The sequence below is a fragment of the Prinia subflava genome, chromosome 2 (assembly GCF_021018805.1).
Source record: "Prinia subflava isolate CZ2003 ecotype Zambia chromosome 2, Cam_Psub_1.2, whole genome shotgun sequence".
Classification (NCBI taxonomy): domain Eukaryota; kingdom Metazoa; phylum Chordata; class Aves; order Passeriformes; family Cisticolidae; genus Prinia; species Prinia subflava.
This window is the reverse complement of record NC_086248.1, coordinates 44,205,113-44,227,832: the sequence shown is the minus strand read 5'-3', so window position 1 is coordinate 44,227,832 and position 22,720 is coordinate 44,205,113. Positions and strand designations below refer to the sequence as shown.

Genomic DNA, 22,720 nt, shown 5'->3' with positions numbered 1-22,720 from the left:
AGACAAAAGACTCAAGATTCATACTACTGAGGTAAAATTCATGACAAGTGAAAACACTGGAATCCTCCAAATTGCTGTGGGGATTCTTCTTCTCTGTCAAAACGCTTCTGGTGTCAGAGGGATTCTGCCTCCATGAAGCTTTCTGCAACACTGAATCCAATTTGAATGTCTTCTGGAAAAGGAACCTTGGACTCTTTTCTGTGGGGCAAGGTATCTGTTGTGGACCGAAAATCACCTGTCATAATGAAGGCCTTCCTGTGGAAGCTGGGAGGTAGGGTTTGAAATTCCCCAGGGTAAAGTCAATTAAGCCTGAGTGTCCCGGTGTTACAGTGTACACTCATAGTCAGAAATGACACTGCCACTCCCTTTCTCACAGCCCTTCCAGCCAACGACGGCACAAATCCAGCACCGCAGCCAGGAGAGCTCCTTCCCTCTGGCCTGCGCTCAGCGCACCCACGCATCGGCCGCATCGGGAACGCCTGACATGACGCAAAGTCTCGACAGGCTCCCGCCCGCCCTCGGGCATGGAAACAGGCCCTCCGAGGCACTGCTGGCTCCAGGCGTGCGTGGCAGCTCAGGCATGCACGCTGCCATGCGCATTTGTTAGGCAAGACCTCCCATCTGCCAGTTTCTAGACATTAAATTCGTCTTTAAAGGAATGACAGCCCTGCCTAAGCGCCACCATTACCTGTGCAGCAGCCCAGCTTATCACACAGCAGCCGAGCTGTGCTTCCTGATGGCACACGTGCTGCTAGGCTGTGGAAAATGCCAGAAGAGGCCTTTTCACTTTACTCCAGAGTATGCTCAGCCCCACCACGAAAGGCAACATCAGTTAGATTGTCATGCATCACCATGGGCACAGAGCCCAACAGGACCAGTCACACTGCAATGATGTCCTAGTGCCTCTGAACTCTGAGCCATTTTACAGACTGGCACCTGCCCTCTAAGACATGTAACTCCTCAGGCAACAGCCTTTCAGCCTCATGCTGACAGCTTTAGAAATAATCTTCTTTCAAAGAAAACAAACAGAACAGGAAATCCTCCAATTTTCTGCCACACCTTACACTGGGCATTCTTTTTTATCCAGCAGCAACATTGTTATATAAAACAGTGAGAAGTGCAAGGTCAGCTCATGAATTTTCTGTCAATACTTCCCGTGTACTGCACTGTACCAAGCTGGTGTTCCTGCATAGCTACATTTAGCTATTCCATAGAGCCTCTCACTAAAAAGTAACTTTAGATGACTGTTCAAGTACAAACCACATTCACAGCTGTTTTTTACAGTATGTTCAGGAAGAACATGTCTGAAATTCAAGAAGGAAAAATGCTATTTTCTATCTGCAGCACAACCATGTGAAGCATGCAAAGCAAGCAAAACCAAAATATAGTGGAATCTAACCCCAAAACCCCTGAGCTTATAAACAGCCCTTAATATAGTTTCCCTGATTTTAAAAAGCCCTTTTAGCTTTCATTTACAAGTGTATCAAATATCCCTTCAGTTTCCTTCTTTTTTATGCTCCCCTATAAAATGATCCCTGCAAAGATGAGTTTAACTAGATAAATACAGTAACATGACAGTAAAATAGCAAAAGTGCTTCTTGTGTAGAAATGTCATGAAAAATCCTGAGGAAAGCCATAGAAATGGCAGATGGTGGGGAGGAATTAAGATTGGCACTGCCAAAATATTGTCCCAAAATAAGTCTGACAGGTGAAACCAGGAGCTAAATAGTTCAAGCTTTTGGAAAATCATGAAAAACAAACAATATAGGGAGTTAGATAGAAATTATCATTCTTTCTGTTCTGATTTGCTAATAAATCAATGAGCAAAGTAACCCATTCTCATCCTCTCCACAGCTAGGGAGCTGCTAAAGAAGGAAGCAGCAGCACATGATTTGCAGACAGATGCAGCTCTGTGCTACTCTCTGAAGTGTGATAAAATGTAGTGCTAGAACAAGTTTCACAAGTGTAAAGAATTTAAAGAAGCACAGAACTGGCACTTCTGTTTTAACACAACAGTCTTTATCACAGATAGTTAATCTTTTAAAAGTAAGCTGATCCTTCCAGCTTGAAACAAGCCTTTTAAACCCAGGAACTCCTGACATGTACAGAAAAGCTTATTTTAATTCATGGTGATCACCCACCAAGCTTGGCTAGAAACAATTCAATTGTTTTTAATAGGATCTGTCTACTACAAAGCAAAAGAGTTCAGAAGGCAGACGTACTTGGTGCAGTTTGTTTACAGACTACATCAAAATTCTCCAGAGCCATGAAAGAGGATTTTAGCTCTCCTTCATCAGCTGCTACACCACTGACAGGTTACCAAAATTACAGTGGAGTGCAATAAAAATAAAATAATTTGCCAAATTCAAAGAAGAGATTTAACAGTGAACTCTTTTTTTAGAACAAGTACCAGCTCCTCATGTTGCTGTAAGTTCCTGGAATCTTGGCCACATTTTGCTACTAATTACTCTGATCTTAAAAAATACTTGCAGATTCTGTAAGTGATCCATCATAATGATTGGTTATAAGCTTGAGCAAACTCATTCCTGGCCACTGATGAGTTACAAGAAATGTAAATGTAGTTTGGTTTGTATCCACCACACATAACAACGCTGCCTGGTTCTGCCAAATAGTATTGGGTGTTGCTTTACCTTATCTAGAAGGGCGCATTATTGTGTGATTAACTCAAATTCCATTGTCCTGATGATCACAACAGTGTCTTATAATTACATGTATTTCATGCAAAGTTGCTTAATTAAGCCTGCTCTTTAAATATGCATCAAAAACAAGGTCAATGGTACAGATATTTCTTCACACTGTTCTACCACACTCTCAACCCATTCTAAGTGGTCTCTCCTACCAGGAAAATAGACTTGACTCTTTACAGAAGTTCTTTAATAAGCTGGTATTAGGAACAGGCATTCCAGGCAGTTGCTTCTGTAACGTCTTCTTTACAAAAATGGCACAGAGGTCAAGAAAACCTGACTAACTGCAGCTAGGACATTTAACTGCTACTGCACAGAAGAAAATCCAAACCCAAACAAACAGACAACCCCTCCCCAACCTCTGTTTTATGTGTGCCCTAGAATTTTTACTGTTGCAAAAAAAGGGGAATCATCACTGCCCTTATCTTTACAACATTTCTACTAATAGGTTTTACTTACGATATTTATGATCTGTAAAGATTTTAGAATTGCTTGTGGTGAACAACCCATTGCTGTCAGATCAGGATAGATCCCTTCTTCCAACACATACTGGTTACCAGCAAATTCCTCCTGGTCATACACTATGCAGCTGCAGAAAGAAGGAGAAGAAATTTCCTCTTAAGACATCCATGCCCATAAAATGCAGACACATTATTTACAATGCTTTGTCCTGAAAGATTGATGTGCAAACAGCAAAGCATTGTTCTCTGTAAGTCCCCGTATATGAAACCACCTCATGTGTTAGAAAGCTGGTTGCTTTTCTAAAACTTCTACCATGTTAGTGATTTTGCAGTATTCATTCAATATAACTTACCTGCCATCTAAAATTTTTGAAGACTTCACAGCAAATGAATCAATACATCTTGTGTTTTTTTCAAATATTTGGCAGTTACCCTTGAATTCAGGCTCTGAAAATAACTGGACCTTTAAAAAGTTATAAACATATTTAGGAAATTCATTCTTCTACATTCAGTTACATCTCTACCATTAATTCTATAATTAGATAAAAACATACTTAAAACACCCAAACTTCGTTGGTTACCAATGTTTGTCACCTCTTCAGTGTTACAATCCTTGCTCAAGAGAGCAATGTAGCAATTCCAAAAATTACTTCTGGCTGTAAACCACTTAGTGACATACAAAATAATTAAAACAACACTAACAAATATAGCTCCTTGGTCTATCTGCGTGGTAAGATGTTTAAATTCCCACAGAATGACCAGAATAGGCACACGTTTATTAAAGGGCAATAAAAAGTTTTATATTATCAATCTGCTTTATCTCCCAAATGCATACTCTTCACAGTAAATGAAAACTCTCTGCCTCTCAGAACACTAATGGTGCATAATCCTGGCAAAGGACTCGACAGCATGCCAAGAAGCACGGGGTATAATTCCCAGGGTAGATGGGCTTTATGAGCCTGTTACAGCTATAGACACAGTCTCATGTTGGTTCTTTCTCTGCTCCAAGGATAAGAGAGGATACATTCCCCCAAGTCTTCTGCCCTTATTAAAAGGAAAAAAAAATCTAAGCCACAAACTTGCTCATTTGGCTAGAGGATAATTAGCCATGATCACACAGAAGTCATTCACATTACAACATGCCTACCAGCTTTATTCACTCTTAATAGATATAGGAGTGTGGGCAGGTACAGCATTCTCCAAAGAGGAACATGCTGGCAATGGATACAGTCTGTTGGCTGCAAGCCACTACTTCTTCGTTTCCTTAGGATAAGGTCTTCCTTAGGATAGGGTCTTAATAGGCACATAATGTGAAGATGCAAATAATTTTTCACACAGCTGAAAATAAGCAGCCTTGAGATTTTTATTCCCCATAGTTTATGCATTATCCCTATGCAGGAGATTCCAGTGAAACGTGCTTCTAATCAGGAGTAGCAAACCAGGACAGCTAGGAATTGTCTCCTTAGTTTTTAGGGTCACAATATACTCATCACTTCGACTGAAATGAAAATAAAAATAACTTTGTACAGGGACAAACCTGAAAAGGTTCAGAATTAAGAAAGGTAAAAAAAGCTGCCCATTAGCCTTATTGTCAAAACTACATATTAGTACTTGCACAAAGAAGACAATCCAGTGTAGACACCGAACAAACAAGTTCTCCTTGCCATTTCCTTTCCTTATGTCATTGACAAAGATGGCATTAACTTTTAAGCACAACTCAGCAGTATTTGTGAGTGAACAACTCCCTTCAAGTGCAACCACCACTAGCAAAATTTTTAACCAAAGAAATAGGTTCAAAAGGAATTAATTCAGCTCTACCAAGAACAACATCATCTATCTTGTGGTGCCCTCACCAAGAACAGCATCTCTGTTGTAGAGCCCTCACCTCAGCAACAGACACCGGGTCCTGCACCTCTGCACAGAGGGCTGCAGCCTCCAGCTCCTAAGAACAATCACTGATAGCCCAAAACACCTCACCTGCTGAACCAAGACATTGCCCTGGGAAAGTTCTGATGGCAATTGTGTATTAAATCCCACCTTCCTGGCGTCTTAATGTGCCTCACTCAAGAGGTTTAAGAAGTAGCTCCACCAGCAGTTTTCACTCCTTGTCTGACTAGTTAGCCATCTATGTAAATACCTGAGTGTTCCACTGGACAAAGAGCAAATTCTTTATTTACATGTTACAGACACTACACAGTATGTTTCATGTTCTTAAAGAAGTGCCTTACCTTGACTTTACCCCTTTTGCTTCCAACAATATCCTGCAAAAGTTTTGAGGGGAAAAAAGGAAAAAATATTTTCAGCAGTTGTAAAATCCCATACAAAATTTACTCTTTATTATTGTTTAAATAATGTAAATAAACTGAATTTAATAGAAAAAGTAGAGTTCCAAATACTTCAGAGAAACTTGCAAAACAAGTATAAAATTAGCTCCTTACCATAACAATGGGTTGAACTGAAGATATTTTGCAGTTCTTTCCTCCCCATGCCTCAATGCTGGGATACAGCCCTTTTGCCAGTATATACTGCTCCCCTGTAAACTCAGCATTCTCATAAGCCACCCATCTAAAAGAGAAAGAAGAGGGGGGTGGTTGGTAGAAGTCACACTACTTTTCCAAAATACAGATGTGTATATTCATTACTGTCTTAATGTAAAAACAAATAAGTTTCTGAAGTGCCAAACTGTGATGCTGTTAAAACCCTAAACAAACCAGTGGATCTGATAGTGCAAACCCCATGCAAATTTTACTGCCTTCTTGCACTATGTTGATACAAATCAGAGTGAATTAGCTAAAACAAACCACAAGTTCAGACACATCATCTGCCACATATCTTAAAAGTTATCTCCAGTAAGAATATTTCAAGATGTTTTATAATTCTATCATTTTACCAAGGTCAAGTTCTTCTCAAAAAAACCCAAAAAAACCCCAAAAAAACAAACAAACAAACAAAAAAAACCACCCAAAAAACCAACAAAACAACCAAACAAAACCCCCAAAAACATCAGACAGGTATCAGAATATAGCTTTTTCAAAAAACCCTAACTTTTAGAGTAATCTGGGCAGTAAATGTATCAATACTGACTTTTAATGTTGCCTGTAGCTACGGCTCAGTTGTGTTTAAGCAAATACACACGCCAACAGGATGCTGAGCTGCAACAACAGGCATATATGCTAAGCAGAGGAGGCTGATCCCTGCTAGGAATCAGAGAGAGCAAGAAGAATATCCTTGAAAGTTAAACATTAAAACCACCACAAATTTGACCAGATCAATGTATTTAAACTCAAAGCTGTTTTGTGACTACTCAGTTGGATCTCATGCTTGACATAGGCCACAAACTCAGAGGTCTGCATCAAGTCTTCTGTCTCAGTCAGAACATGCCTTTTTGAAAGTCTCTCAACCTTTGATGTCATACACACTTGAAGTATTGGAGAAGCAACCAAATCATTACATATATCTCTCTGATGTCCAATTACTCCTGCAGTACTTTAGGACCAATCTTAAATATCTGCTATCAGTTAGTCTTGCTAAGCATAGTCTACTACATTCAATAAATCTTCTATTACATTGTTCTTCTAACCCTGGTTCTATACTGACAGCCCAAACAGAGCACTTCCTGCATCTATACTACCTTTGATTTTGTGATACCCTGCAGAACTTGTCTTGCCTTTCACTGTAACCCTTCCCAAACCTTCCCATACTTGCACTCTTTTTTCCTGTTTCGTTGTTTTTTGAGTGCCCATATGCAAACAGACCACAACAACAGCTGCTTCTCATTCATTTTATTTATGCAGGAATCAGGACATCTTGCTGGTTTCCTGATTCTACAAGAAATACTTCTACTCAGAGTCAACCTGCTTTTAATTTTAGCCACTGTAGTGCATAACAAGTGTATGCTAGGTTATGCCAAAATACTCTTTCAGTAAGCTCAGAAACTTACTGAGTTTCTACACTAACAAAAATTTCATATCATAAAGCAGTAAAATGATAGAGATCTTAAAATCTGCAAGGGAAGATAACTTGCAACATCAAAATTCCCCCATTAAATTCCTGTGTGTCGATAAACAGGATTCAACTAAGCTGCAGGTTTTTTCCAAGCACAAATGCCAGAGTCTCTGCAGATAGGAGAAGTGGGATAACCTCAAACTGAAACAAAGGTGCATCTACATGTATGTGCCAAGAGTATGAACTTTGTTTTACTTGTCTATGGCAAACACTCAAACAGTGATTCACATTTATCCCTATTCACATCTCTTGGTTTGCCTCAGATATAATCAATTATTCCAACTTGTTACGCACTAATTACTTACGGCATATTTCAAGGCCCATTTCAAAATCACCTCAGAGTAATTCACCAAAGAGACATTGGTATGTACAATAAATTGAGCAGAGAGTTCAAATGTCTCAGGTGTGTCTGTACCTGTACACCACATATACCAAAAGCAGTGAAAATGAGGTTTCCTTCAGCAGGCATTCATTAGATTTTTCAATGCACACGTGCCAGGATACAGCTGTGGTGCACAGTAGTTTTACTCAATTAAGATCTATGGAAACTGGTGTTTCTGATATAAAATAAACTGCAAGACATGTCAGCAGCCTCCTGAGAATCCCTGGATAGCAGTTGTTTAGTTTCCCCCATCTAAAACCAAGCCTGAATGCAGAAGTAATCAACGAATGTCACTTGCATATGCCTACATTTAAATAAATGAGATTTAAATAATGAAGTGCCACTCTTCTATGCAAGTCAGCCCATGCAGTTAGACAGTTCCTAGAGTCAGGGCTTAATGGTGAAATACTTGTGCCTCTCTATTCAGAAGCCCATATAAGCTGCTGAAAGTAGTAATAATATCATCAAGGACAGGCAGCTGAATTCAGGACCAGCTAAACCTGTCAGTCCTCAAGATTATCCCTAGGAAGGAGCACTGCCTTAATCCAACTTCTGACTTAACAGAAAGGCCTGGAGAGCAAGACATTGCCTCCACCACTGAGGAAGAGAGCCACATTCCAGCTGCCAGGCACAACAAAAACTGAAGTGCTGCTCTGCAGCATGGCATCAACCATCCTGCCCCACAGGGAGCGAGCTGTCCCAGCACAGCAGATTCTGTGACCCCCAGACGTACACACTGCCTCAGTGAGGCTGAGCAACAGCTCCATCCCAGGCTGCTGCCAGCAGGCTGCTGGACACCTGTACTCCTGGGCACCATCTGGGCCCCTGAAACCTGAAGTAGCGTAAAGTTTTGATTATCTATTAATAATTAATATTAATATAATAATTAATGATTATCTATTAATAATAGCACTAATTATCTGTTAGTGCTATTACACACAGAGAATCTTTTCTCCAAAAACCTCTACGTATGACATCTAGGAAGTGCAGCTCGAAACAGGGTCTGAAAGTACAGCCAAGAAAATGATCCAGACGTGATTAACTCATCAAAAATCAGATTTGTGCTCAGTTAGCCCAGGATTCACCTTGTTTAATGTTATGAGGGAGGTCAGAAAGTTGACTGGCACTTGCAGATTTGTACCATAATTAACAGATAGGATAAGGTAATAAAATTCTCTTTATAGGAAAGAGAGAAAATGGGTTCATCATGCTCCTTTGTGACTGTGATTCATAGTATCCCAGTGACCTGCAAGCTTTAATTTTGTGACTCCTTGGAAGTTTTTTTTCTGAACATCATTTCAGATATACAGAGAAGTTAAACCTTTGTTTGAAGTGCTCTCCAATGGGGACATCAGGGGTACTTGCCCTTTTCAGCTCCCAGTGGAGGTTTGTTCTTGTACCTCGTTGTCTGCATTTTCACTCACTTTACCTTCCTGAGTGCATCGAGGTTAAATTTACTACCTTTGGGTTTCTGTATATGACCCACTCGTTACTTAATTATTTCCTTTAATATTACTCACTATCCGTATGTACTCTAGAAGCAACCCAACCTACATTGTGGGTTTAATTACTTGAAAACTAGGGGAAAACCAGGCTGATAACACCACCACAGTTAACAGATGACTACATGAAATAAACAAATCTGGGAAAATTCTTCCAGCTACTTCAAAAGGAATAAACTAAAAGACAAGAGCTTCTTCCGGAGTTCTAGCAAAAGTTTGGTGTGTTTATGGATAAAGAAAAGGCATATTTCAAACATGCAGTTCCTGTGATTTTGATCACTTAAATAAAGGCTTGAATATGTTTTTAGCAGAAGGGAAATCAAAATAGTACAACACTTGATTTTAGTACTTGCTTGAACTTGTAAAGGGTGTTACCTGTTGCTAGCAAATAGTTCAGTTTTCCGCCACTTCAAATTCTGCCAGTTTGGAAGTCAAGCTCAAACCCTACTTAAAAGAAGAAAGGTCCCTCCTATTTTCAGGCAGCCTGGATTGCTTTCTCCCACTCTAATGGCAGAAAAATAATTTTTGAATTTTTTGTTTGGTCAGTTCCAAAAAATGCTCAAGAGCAAAACATTTTTATTTTTGAAGAAGTACATTTTCCTTTTTCAGTAAGTCAATCCTCATCTCCTTAGGATATATTTTTCAGAATATCTTTACAATGGATTTAGCAAAGACATGAAAATATTGCTTGGAAACATGTTTAGAAACATTTAGAAATTTTAATGCAGCTAGTGCCGAACTACGCTAAAATGGAATAGTCACTCCCCAAATGCAGATCTGGGCTTTCTCCAGCAATACAGTTTAGAGCTGCAGTTGAGCTCAGAACTTGTTCAGTAGTATCTGTGCACTGCAGTGTCAGGCCTTCTTTTCTTTGATATACCCTTTAAATTACAGAGCAATCAAATTAATTATGTGGGAAATACAGATCATCTGTTATCTTACTGCTTTAACTGCTCACCCCAGATACCTGTTGTTTAAAAATTGCAATGAAAGGCTGAGGGCTTCTTACATTTTTGACTTATTTTAATTGTTTTCAGTATGATACCAGGAAGGTTACTTTGAAATAGTATGACAAGCTTTTATTGAATGTCATAGTTCACTATGTCATCATCAGCATTACAGTCTAAACAGCCCAGGAAATTGCTCAATGGATTATTCATTGCTCTGTGACAGATTTCTTGGAAGGAAAGGTATAAAAAAAATCTCCTACCTGAACAGACTGTTAACATTTCAAATAAAGCACTGTATTGCCAAACATGACTTCACATAGATCATTCAAGCTTTCTGACATGTTAACATTTAGTAAGATCACCACAAAACCCCCAAACACTCACAACTTCTCTGGAAACAGAGGGGTTGTAGAAAACTCTTAAGAGCTGAGCTAACCACCTGTTATGAGCAATGCATCTGAATTTTTTTAAAGCTTATTGCTACAAATTACATCTTTTGGAGTCTACAAGGTGAGATTACAGGAGCAGTAGCAGGGTCTGTGGGATGAGTTTTGTTCATAAAGACTTCTAGCCACCTTTGCCATCAGAGAATTAAAGTCACTCTTAATTACTAGAATACTCAAACTCATGTATGATTCCTATCTCAGATGCAACAGACACATTTACTAGAACAACTACATGAAGGGCATGATAGGTAACCTGCAATTTGTTTCCCAACCTTCAGAGGTGACTCTTTCCCATGCATCTCTCTTGCATATTACAGAAGAGAGAAGAGCACACTGGCTTCAAAGGTCACCAGGCAGAAAAAAACCTGCTGTCACACCATATTCATACACAAATTAAAAGCATTCCTCTGGAATGCACCGAGCTTGATTCTGCAACCTTTATCCAGACTAAACTTGCAGAGATGTAGCACGGATAACACACGGAAGGATTTAGGGTGTGGCTGGGTAAGGCAGAGCTTCCAGCAAGTCACCTGCATGCATTCCAGGCAGGGAGACAGACTGTACATCTTCTGCTTTTTTGGCTCTGCTACTTTAGTTAATTTTGTGTGTTTGCAGCCATGATTGCTAATACTTGTCTGCATTTCCAAAACACTTTGACACAGTCTGCAAGGCTGTGAAACTCAATCCGCAGTTGATGGACTCAGCTAATCAGACAACAAAGTCTGCCTCCAAATCAACTGCACGTGACAGCACTCATGGCACTAAGAGTTGGTTTGTTAATGACCATGGCTAATACAGACTTCTGGGAACCATATGTTTAAAAAAACCCCAAACAAACAATGAAAACCAACACCACAGCACTAAACCACTGTTAACCTATAGGATTCACCTCAAAAGCAAAATTAATTTTCAGAACAGTTACTCCCCCCAGTATCAGAAAGCATTAGTGAGCGTAGTAAAAGTTATCTCCATTTAAAACACAAGTGAGAGAAAGAGCAAGGAATCTACCTCTGGTCAAATGCAAGAAGCCTGGAAATTAGTTTCAAAACTGGAAATTATTTCCATAACAATTTTGCTGTTGAAATGCTTCAAACAAATACAGCCACAAGAACAAGCTATTTCTTCCTCTCTTGATAAATCATCTCATGCTTTCATACTTTGTGTATCAGAAAGTCAACGCTTCCTGGGACCACCTTATCTTATTGTAAGAAGAAAGACAATTTACAGTACATATTCACCAAAACTTCACTTTACACTTTCTGTGGTCAAGGCCAAAAAATTTTATCTGAAGGCTCCACATAGAAGTCGGAGTCCTGAAAACACAATCATCTGCAAACACAATCAATTTCTATAAAGACCAGCATATTCAAAATGAAAGAGTGAATAAAAATACCACTTACACGCCACTTAGCACATTTATAGACTGTGTCCTCAGCCCATATCCAGTGTCTTTCAAATCCGAAATGATACCTAGCACGTTGATATTGGAACCCTTTGATCCAAAATCCTTTTCACTGTACATTATCATATGGGAGCTTGTGAAGTCCTGTTAAAACAAAGAGAAGCACCATAAGGAAAGTGCCACATGACATCTCAGAGCACCTGGGAGATGCCTACTATGTGTTCTTGGAACTTACACCAAGGATCGGCCGCAGGGACTGCACCTCCTCATCGTAGCCACCCCAGTCTGTCCAGTCCCGATACGCTCCTTCTTCCAGCAGGTACTGATGGCCTTCAAACCCAGGCTTCTCGTAGGCAACCCAACTGAACAACAACAACAACGACAACAACAGAGTCTGCATGTGAAAAGTGACAAGTGCCACTCCATGTTTTCATGAAGCTGATACAGATACGTGATAGTTATTCTTTTGCTGTGAATATTTTCAAATTTAACCCCAGTGTATACTCTCAACCCAAAAATTACAGAAACAAACACAGACTGGATTTGCCCACTGCAGCTTCCAGCCTATGGAGCTACTACTTCAGTTGAAGGGTAAATACTGCTTTTCCACACTTACACTCCTCCCTGCACTTTCACGGATCCCACTGATGTAAGTGGAAGTCTTGTCTTGTCTTCTGATTCCTTCTCATCAAGCATAAAGATCTCTGATTCTATTTCCACATGTCTTCCTTCAAAGAAAGGCTTCTCATAAACAATTACCTGAAGTGGAAATGAGGTAAAAGAAAAATTGCAAGGAGGATGATGAATTATGACAATAGACAGTTTCTTTTACATGGGCACAGAGAGGGAGAAGGCAAAATGATGAAACCAACTAGTGGGATCTCTTTCTCCTCTACCAGAGGCCTTTCCACTAGAGAATAAACATGAGGGCTTGAGCATTCATTACCCCTCTGCACTATTTGGATTGCTGTTAATACTGTCATATATGCATGTGATGGATGCAGAAATGTGACAGAAGCTGCATTTTCACAGTGTGGTCATATACAAAAGGACTACCCAGTAAACCATCAGTAGCTGGTATCCAATCAAAGCATACTTATCTACCCATGTGCAGTTCATGTGCTGTAAATAGCTTTGGACAGTCAATACATGCTGACTTTTACCTTTGGCTCCCCACTGAATTCAACTTTGCGACCACCCTGTTAAAAGAAAAAAGAAAGAAGAAAAAATTAAGCTGTTCATGAGACAACTTACAGATGTCTCTAAGAGTCATCAATTCTTTACAAAAAGGCAGGACTAAGGTGAAATATTCCTTAAAGAGTGCAAGTGAAAATGAAAGGCACATTAATGGCAGAGATGGATGCAATCAAATACTGTAAGTTCAAGAATTTTATAGACTAAAAATTTTGGGTGTTTTAGCATTGTTTAAACATGTTAACATTTGTTACATTATTTATAACATATAAACATAAATAATTCAACCAAGTAATAACAGTAATTTACCATTTTCAAGGGTCTCATGGATCTAATGTAGGCTTCCTTCTTCTCCCAGAATAATAAATTAGGATATTCACCAGGCTCCAACATTAAAGGGACTCCCTGGAAGCCAGGTTCTTCATAAAGAAGCCATCTAAAAGTAGTGGGGGTGGAGGGACAAAATCAAGACATAAAAACTCCAGAACATTTCTGAACAGTAAAGAACAAGACAATATGCTTACTGTAGGAATAAGATGATTGTATCATTAACTAAACTTAAGTTTCTTTACCACCAAAACTGCCAGCTACAAGCTGGCATACTGATAAACTTCTGTGCTCCAAAGCAACCACTAATAACACATGCCTTTTGTTTGACCAGGCCAAAAAACCTAAACCAAAACAGTGAACAGTATGAATTTGACTCTGTTTTATCTGAAGGCAACCATATTTAGACTGAAATATCAAGACTTAAGGTTATTCTATTATTTTTAAAAATAGTTTTAAAGTGCAGAACATATTTACAAGAATTTTAAAAATCCCTACTAAACCTCACTTGTATTTGATGCAAAATCTTCAATAAAAAAATTCTAACCTTACATTGTTTACTAATACATAGAAAAGCCTGACAACTCCTTAGCAATCTACTTCCTCATGGTTTGTTTCTACTAATAATAAATCTACTTTGAAAGATCTGACTTGGAGAATTCTTGATAGGGGCAGCAAAAGTAGATTTTCAAAGCTTTTCCAAAAAAAATCTTAGCAAGTCATCACTTGCTGGGAACAAAGAATTACACTACTGATTTCTGTATAAGGATGTCAGAGTATTTCTTTACATTTGCTGATCTCAAGAGAAATGCAGTGTGAAGCAGTATAAAATACACAAACAGCAACACTTTTTGCAGCCAAATCTTTAATCATGTAAGGACCATAATGTATAAATCTGGTGATATGAAAGAGATTAAAATAATTCATCACTCTGTCACACATTAAAGGGAACTTCCAGGCTACTATAAACTGGCACAACTTGGTATAGTTTCATTGCAAACACATGGCTCCAAGAAACAAACAAGGTGCTTTAGTTTTATTACTGTCTATAGCTGAATGTTTGATATATTGTGTGCTCTGTATTCACACCACTCAGTAAGCCCTTGGCTTGTGGCTGGTCACATGTGCTATTTCCAAGGGCTCAGTACTGGGGTAAATTCTGCTTAATGCCTTAATGTCAATGATTTGGATGAGGGGATCTGAGTGCTCCCTCAGCTGTTTTGCAGAGGACAAGAAGTTGGGTGGCAATGTTGATCTGCTGAAGGGTAAGAAAGCTCTACAGAGGGATCTGGATCAACGGGCTGAGGCCAATGGGATGAGGTTCAACATGGGAAAGTGCCAGGGCACAACATCCCCAAGCAGTGCTGCAGGACTGGGAAAGAGTGGCTGAAAAGCTGCCTGGCAGAAAAAGACCTGGTGGTGCTGGTCAACAGCAGTTATACGTAAACCAGCATGTGCCCAGGTGGCCAAGAAGGCCAATGGCATCCTGGCCTGCATCAGCAACAGCGTGGCCAGCAGGACCAAGGCAGGGATTGTCCCTCTGTGCTCAGCACTGGTGAGGCCACACCTCAAATCCTGTGTTTCAGGATCTGTTTGAGGCCCCTCACTACACAAAGGATATTGAGGGGCTGGATTGTGTCTAGAAGGGGACAGTGGAGCTGGTGAAAGGCCTGGAGTACTAATCTAATAAATCAGCTGAGTGAGCTGGAGATGTGCAGCCTGGAAAGAATGAGACCCTGGGGAGACCTCACTGCTCTTTACAGCTGCCTTGGAAGGAGGTTGTAGGCATGTAGTGACTGGACAAGAGGAAGTGGCCTCAAGCTCCACCTGTGGGGGTTTAGACTGGATATTAGGAAAAAAAATCATTCACTGAAAGAGTTGTCAATCACTGGAACAGGATGTTCAGGGGAGTGGTGGAGTCACAATCCCTGCAGGTATTTAAAAGATGTCCAGAAGTGGTGCTTAGGAACATGGTTTAGTGGTGGACTTGGCAGTGTTGGGTTAATGGTTGGACTGGATGGTCTTATAAGGCCTTTTCCAACCTAAAGCCTTCTATGACTAACTTTACTGCAAGAGCTGACACACATGGAAGAACAAGGAGAGTACAGTCAGAAGATAAAGGTGCATTGACTCATTTTTGTTGGCAGCTTTTAACAAACAGCAATTAAGCATGAACGCTGGGAAACTTTAAGATGATACAACCACACCCACATGGCAAGGTGACTCAGAATAAGAGCCTCCCTCACCTGCCAATACAGTGAACTATGTCATGCCTGTAAACTAAAGGCAAAAAAAACCCCCTAATCCTGCAACATGCAAAGAAGCAGCAGCCATCTGCTGAATTTCTTCTGGAAGTGATTTCTTTCTACACTGGACTAATGAAGAGATATCCAAGAAAGTCAGTTGAAAAATAATATATTTCACTTCATAGTGAAAATATTAGTCTGCTTTCCTTCAGGGATACAAATGCAAGAGAGAGATATTAAGACAGCAAGAGTTTACTTGGACTTAGTAAAGCAATGCTGTTATACTAATGCAAAATAAAGACAACTCAGATGTGCACACGCTCTTCCTCCTTTCAAAAAACATTTGTAATTTTACTGGCCACACATAGCTTTTAGGTAAGACAGAAATGAAGTGGAGACGTAGATGAAATGAATTAACAACCTCAAATAACATATCTGATTTCATTACTCTTGTGAGACATGTAATTTGGACTGAGGTTGCAATTCACCAGAAATAACTTCCTGTCAGAGAACCAACTACTTGGACATCTTCAAACTTGCCTATGTACCAGAATGCTTCATGTTTTTACACAAATCAAGGTGTAAATATTTACTCAGATAAAATATCCTTTGCCTAACAATGAAAATGTCCATATATCATGTGGCAGATTTGAAACATCTTTGCAGCGGTATGTAACACCTGCCTTAGCTGGGCAGTTTTTGATAGTTAGACTATTTGCAGCAAGGCTAGTATTATCAGTGCCCAAACATAAGAGCTAACAACCAAGGTCTATACAACCTGTGAAAAGTTCTGCAGGATGACTGGAAATGGCTCCAGTCTCACTTTTTCTGAAAGAAGCCTCTCTCTTCTGCATACTTTTCTGAGTACTACTTTGAAGCATGTTTTCCATAATGACTTACAAGTTTGTTTATTAACCCATGAAAACTAATATAAGTACAGCACCTGGATTACTCCTTAGAGGTCTCCTTTCTCATAGAAGCTTGCTTGGTTGACAATACTGCTTTCCTAACTCAGATGGCCAGGTATTTTCAGGTGACATATTTGTATTAAACATCACCATAAAATCCCAGATCAAAATGCACTGTGAAATACAAGAATGTAATTTATGGACTCTCTAAAACATTAAGTCTTAGTTTATAACAGAAGGTCTTCAAAAATTTTCATCTTTTAGTGGGATGATTTGAAGTTTGGAAGAAAGCAAGTGGGAAATGTGGTCTTATTATAGCAGTTCATTGCCCACCCTCACTTCTGGTAAGTTTGCCTGAATGAGAAAAAGCTAGAGAGGCAAACTCTTATTCACTGGCTACAAATACGCAAGGGTTATTCAGTATTTACTACACACAAGCAGAAGAAATCTAGCTCTAACAAAACATTCTAGGTCAGAGTGAAGAGAGAAGCATTACAGTGATGTACTAACACTGCTGTCAACAACTACTGCCAAAATATAGGACTAGAATAAATACAGCCTGCTCGCAAGTCTGACAGGTGTAACCAATGGTTTAAACCAAATTCCTTCCATGGCACTACACATTCATACAGAGCTACATACTTACATGCCCCAATGTACTTTAATAGAACAAGTCTTCTGAGTGGTTCCAAACACCCCTGTTTCTTCAGTGTCATCAAAAAAGGAAGTCACGATTCCTAACCCTTCAGGCTCTGTATACAAATCAATTCGGCAAACCCTGTAATCCTGAAAAATGAAGATTCCCATAATCACTTCATCTATGCTGTGAGTTCTGTAATTACTGTGCATAACTAAATCAGTTTTGAAACACCTGTTTATTTTAAATTGTTTCCCCCCTTGTCAACTACTACTGCTATTAGATGCCTATAATACAAGTATAGCTAAGCCAGTTTGCCTGTCTCTGTTTGAACCAAGACAGTCAGTCAATCTCTAATCAGCATTTACATTGTTTACTTTCTGCCATCTAGGCAGGAATGCATCTTCTTTCATCAGTTAACATCTCCTCTAGCAAATTAAATCCTAAGATAACACCAAACAAGCCATCCTTGAAGAGAACTGCAACTTAAACAAGAATTGTAGTTACAAGCAATATATATTCCTCCCTTTTCCTTTCCTAGTCAAGTAACTTTATAGCTTGGGCTTGTTTTGGCAACCTGCAACTGTAACTGCTTAATGGTAGGTTAGAAGTGCATGTAGAAAGGCTGTGCCATCACGTGTGAAACTCGCTGGTAAGTCTGCCCACACCAGTCAAACCAAACTTTGGTGTTTGACACTGAAGTTTGTATTGAGTGCAAATTTGGTTTGTATTGGAAAAAAAGGAAAAAGTTGTATTTTGAAAATACCAAATTATTGATGGTTTTCTAGGACGCTTTTCCTGAGACTGACCAGACTACAAAGCATATGCTGCATGTCGCTTTTTGGTGGCTGTCCTAATAAAGCCCACCAAGTTCTGTTCCTACCCTGCCCCTCCCTCTTGATGTTACCACAATCCCCATTGTGCAAAAGCTCCCACGTACATTTTGTCATTAAACATGAAATTCAACATGGAAGATTGTTTTATGCACTTGTAGCTCATGTTAGGCTTGTGTCCTAACAGACCAATCACACTCTGTATCAGTATAAAACATCACTACACATTAAGATCTATTAAAAAAAAAATGACTTGTATTACTTGCCTTAACAACATGCTTTATTGAACCGATCACTGCAGGCTTTTGAGACTTGCAGTCACTTTGCTCTTCAGAAGTACCTGCACCCCAAATATCCGTGAGTTCCAACTCTCCTTCTTCCAGTGGAATGGAGGGGCCTTCAAAATTTGGTTTCTCATAGAGTATCCAGCTTAAAATAAATTTTAAAAAAGCTAATTTTTCATGGTGCTTTATCAAGTGTGATTTGCAAAAATCATGTTCCCACTCAATGAATCCTTTCATACACAGTACTGTTTCCAAACCCTTGCCATTTCCCCAATGCAGTTTCTTCACCCAACACTGCTGATCCAAGCCCTTTTTCAGTCTCTGTGATACCTTTAAAAATAATGATAAAAACAAAGATGTCTACTGCTGAATTGTACTTTCCCAAAAAACTCCTCTACCTTTTAAAATTGACAATTTGTGGCAGCAAAGACTACTGTCTCTGAATACCAGACTTCATATGAGATACTAATCAGAACCAATTTGTACATCAGAAAAAAATGACACTGCAGACTGCTGCTTCATGTACAAACAGACAAGCTGCTTGAATCCTATGAACAACAGCCTGTGGAGTTCCACATGATCTGGTGTAGATGTGTCAGAGGACGATAAGATTGGTCAAAAGACAAGGACAACTTCATTTTTAATGGCAGACTGGAATATATAACTAAATAAGAACTTTATTCATCTGCAAATACAAACTCTTCACTCAGGCTCTCAATGGAAGGAGGAAAAAACCCAAACCCAGTCCCTCTAGACCATGCGGGAAAAGATGACCTGGTTTACACAGATCAAAAGGGTTTTGTTCCAGTTTTCTGAAGCTAAACAACAATCAGTTTGCTTCCCAGTACCTCCTACTGCAGCCTGTCCTTGTGTCTGCACCTTACTATCAGATAATGACTTTTGAGAACCTGCTATTTGACTGCATTATAGCCTGGCCACAGCCTAACTTGCTGTGCTAGCCACACTACTATAGCCCTTCTGTTGATGCTACGAACAAAGCAGGAGATGAACTTGTTTTGAATTACTCTTGGGCAATACAGCTTTTAGGGCAAAATCCCTCCTTCTGTCAGAGAAACAGTCAATTATCCCTATAGCACCATCTTATTCCTTTGGTCATGAAACAATCATGTAAGCTTTAAACTTACTTGCTAGCCTCTTAGCCCAATCCAAATACTATGCAAGAATCCCTAATGATCAGAGGAGCTGAAGGGCAAAATAGCTGGACAGAATCTGTCATTTCATCCCACACCTATGCCTGGTGAAATCTCACACCCTGACAGATGCTAACACTCACTCAACTAGTCAGCAAAATAGGTTTTCCACCTCAGAGCTTCCTGTTACAGAGGTAAAATGCCCCATTTCTTGCTCACAGCTGTCCATGTTACATTGCTGTTTAGGAGGCAGACTTACTGTGAATCACATGCCAGTTCTCTTTCAAAACATTTTTGGATGGAGTAAAAATCTTTGTATAAAGAGTAAAAATTCATCTCTTACCATCCTCTGATGACTTTAACTAAAATTGTTGGTGACAGAACCCAAGAACTGCAATCTGGAACATCATGGAAAACTTCAATGCCAGCTTTTTGACAGTCTGAGTCACAGTATATCATCAGCTGTGTTAAACAAGAACAACAAAAGAGAAAAACACACCAGTAACATATAGTTCTATTTTCCTAAGCTTTAAATATAGAAAAGAACAGTAAAATTATTAATATTAATCTTACCTTGCCAGGTCTGGGATTGATTTTACTTTGTCCATTTCTTGGAAGTGTCTAATAGACAGTGAGAAGAGAAAAATCACAAAAAAACCCCATAAAATCAAAAACATTTTCAATGAAGATACTTGGCTATAAAAAAAGGGCTAGTAGAACAAAATAAAAAACTACTCTGAATAGTAAAAGCTAGTAACCTTTCAACCTACCACTTCAATCTCTACTTCCCCTTGCAGAGCAGCATCTTGTCACAAATGTATAAATTTATATGCTTTTCTTAAACTCTGAATTATCACCTCACTGAAGCTAACCTCAGATTTTAAATGCTTTAAAATTGTCCTAATCAGCTTCCTAAATATTAAAAGAGTTCAGTACCAAGAGACTACTTTAAAAACTGCCACTGATAAAGTACATGCTATACAATGATAAAGATGAGCTTAAACGTCTAAAAATGTCAAGCCATACATAAATAATGATGTATTTTGAAGGAATAGATGAAAATACTGAGGATGCATGATGGCACATACATGTATGAGCCAACTAGCATAATCAACTTTGTGATGAACACCTTGCAACACCTTTTTTCAAAAAGCGTGAGACTGTGCACTAAGTGATAAACTAAATATACTCAGAACAAATAAAACACACTGGGGTATACAAAATCTAAAGCAATGCTCAAGTCAGCAGTAAATTGTATGATATAGAATATATAGGAAAGTTGTGGTTGCATCACGTCATCTTCAAACAAATTGAGCAAGCGTTGAAATCATGTGTTCGGTTTCCTAGCAAGGATGGGAGTGCTCATTCAGGGACAGGGTCCTGCTCTTCTAGGAATCACTGATACAAACAAAAAGACCAAAACAGATCCTGCCCCTCAATAGGTAACCAGCAACATGTGCAAGGAATTAAAGAGAACACAGTAGTTAACACGCAGAGCGGGCAGTGGTCACCAGGCAGCTCTTAACCACCACCAGGTTTTTGTAGGCATCATCAAGACATGTTGAAGCACGACTGGTTTTTTAGCCTGCACCTCAATTCCAGTTACAACTTGTTCTGTGTTTTGAGGAATGCCAATGTCATTGTTTTGGGCTGCCCTTACTCTTTCCTTCACATTACCCACTAGCTACTGCATCATCATTTTCTTAGTCAGTGGAAGGTACACAGCAGGTACACCTCACAGAAACATTCTTGATTCCTAACTTGAGCAAAACAATTCAGTCAGCAACAGCACCACGGAAGTCTGGAAACCCTTTGAAGCCTAAAGGGATCCTCTGAAGTGAAGTCTTAGATATGTACACACTCCACTGCTATACCAGGCCTCCACACTCCAGTGCAAAATTGAAACCCACTCAAGAACAATAGTTTAAGCAGAAAAAACCAAACTAAGACAGTACTAGACATTTACCTTTAAATTCAAGGTTTTAAATCCAAGCAGGACCATCAGAGTAAGAAAGCCTCTTTAACTGGTAACATAAATCTACACTACTGTAAATAACCCCCCTAATTTTCGTCTCCACTCTAATTAAGAAAACTTCCCATAAGAGAAGAATCGACATTCTCAAAACTGCAAGGTACCATGGAATGGTTGTCTCCTGCACGGTGACAAAGAAAGGGGCTAATTCTATTACCTCACTCCTTTTATACAACTGTTGCAGCAGATAACCATCAGCTTCATAAAGTATTTCTCTAACTTCTTACATGCTGCTTCAATTCCACAGGTCACGTTCATGTGGCTATTATATTTAGAAAACATATTTCTTCCCATGACTCTTGGATCTCCTGAATATCATTTTCCTCTCAGGTCACAATAAGGGCTTACATTAACAGAAACAGCAAGTACGACAGGACATTGGTTCATCATTTTAAAAACAGAAATTACAAACATATTCCATATTAAAGTTGCATTGAAGGGAAAACACAGGTCTGTCTTCAGTCATGAAGAACAGATGTTTGTCATCAGACCAAGGGACAGCCCTCCACTGTAGCAGCACTTTCAATAATCATTACTATCAAGTTCTTAAAGTATTCTTAAAGAACCTACATTTTTCTGCCAATTCACGGGAATACAACAGAGGGGTAAAATAAGAAAATTGCTCTGTTACGTATTTAACTGTACAATGGCCAAACGTCTTGTTGGAAGAGAGATTACTTCAACAGAACTTTAACGAAGTGCACAGAAAGCATTCTACTAATTTGCAGTAAAAAATTAAAGTTGGCGTAAGATTTGTTTCAAAATAACACAAAATCAAGTAAGAAGACATATTCAAAAAATGCTTTCCATTTGTATTTGCAGCAAGTCTCAAAATAAAGACCCCTTAATTGTGTTGACAGATGTCACCTCATTTTCATTTTCAGATAAAACTGGTACCATACCTAAGTTGACCTCAACATATTTGTAATCTGTATATATCCCAAGGAGGGGGGGAACAAAGCAATTTATACTCATTGTCTATCGAAAACATAAAAGCTGGATAACTTTGCAGGCAGCTTTTTTAAAACACAATACTTACATCCACATCTAATAAACCAGGGGGGACATTTGATTCATATCTGCTTGTGCCTAACCAGCTCGAAAAATTTTTCTCAGGGTTGCCATAGTTGGTCATTTGCAAACTTAGCTCTTTTTTTGCACTATCAGCTTGCAGGTACTTCTCCACAAAACTTGGAAACTTCATATCTGAAAGAGACTGAATTGCAAAATCAAAATTAAAAGTCATTCAGCAGGT

General features: G+C 39.1%; 1 protein-coding gene across 2 annotated transcripts in view; it reads right to left on the bottom strand.

Annotated features, from left to right (window-relative positions):
* The window catches only part of CRYBG1 (crystallin beta-gamma domain containing 1), a 98,129-nt gene that overhangs the window by 12,183 nt on the left and 63,226 nt on the right, over positions 1–22,720 (bottom strand). For both annotated transcript variants that reach the window (XM_063389731.1, XM_063389732.1), the window contains 14 exons: positions 22,505–22,681; positions 20,007–20,054; positions 19,777–19,895; positions 18,265–18,427; positions 17,175–17,314; positions 13,357–13,483; positions 13,017–13,052; positions 12,470–12,612; positions 12,089–12,215; positions 11,852–11,997; positions 5,605–5,731; positions 5,395–5,427; positions 3,520–3,629; positions 3,165–3,294 (listed from right to left, as the gene is read on the bottom strand). In XM_063389731.1, the coding sequence (XP_063245801.1) occupies positions 3,165–3,294; positions 3,520–3,629; positions 5,395–5,427; positions 5,605–5,731; positions 11,852–11,997; positions 12,089–12,215; positions 12,470–12,612; positions 13,017–13,052; positions 13,357–13,483; positions 17,175–17,314; positions 18,265–18,427; positions 19,777–19,895; positions 20,007–20,054; positions 22,505–22,681 (1,626 nt within the window). The remainder of the gene's footprint in view (positions 1–3,164; positions 3,295–3,519; positions 3,630–5,394; positions 5,428–5,604; positions 5,732–11,851; positions 11,998–12,088; positions 12,216–12,469; positions 12,613–13,016; positions 13,053–13,356; positions 13,484–17,174; positions 17,315–18,264; positions 18,428–19,776; positions 19,896–20,006; positions 20,055–22,504; positions 22,682–22,720) is intronic.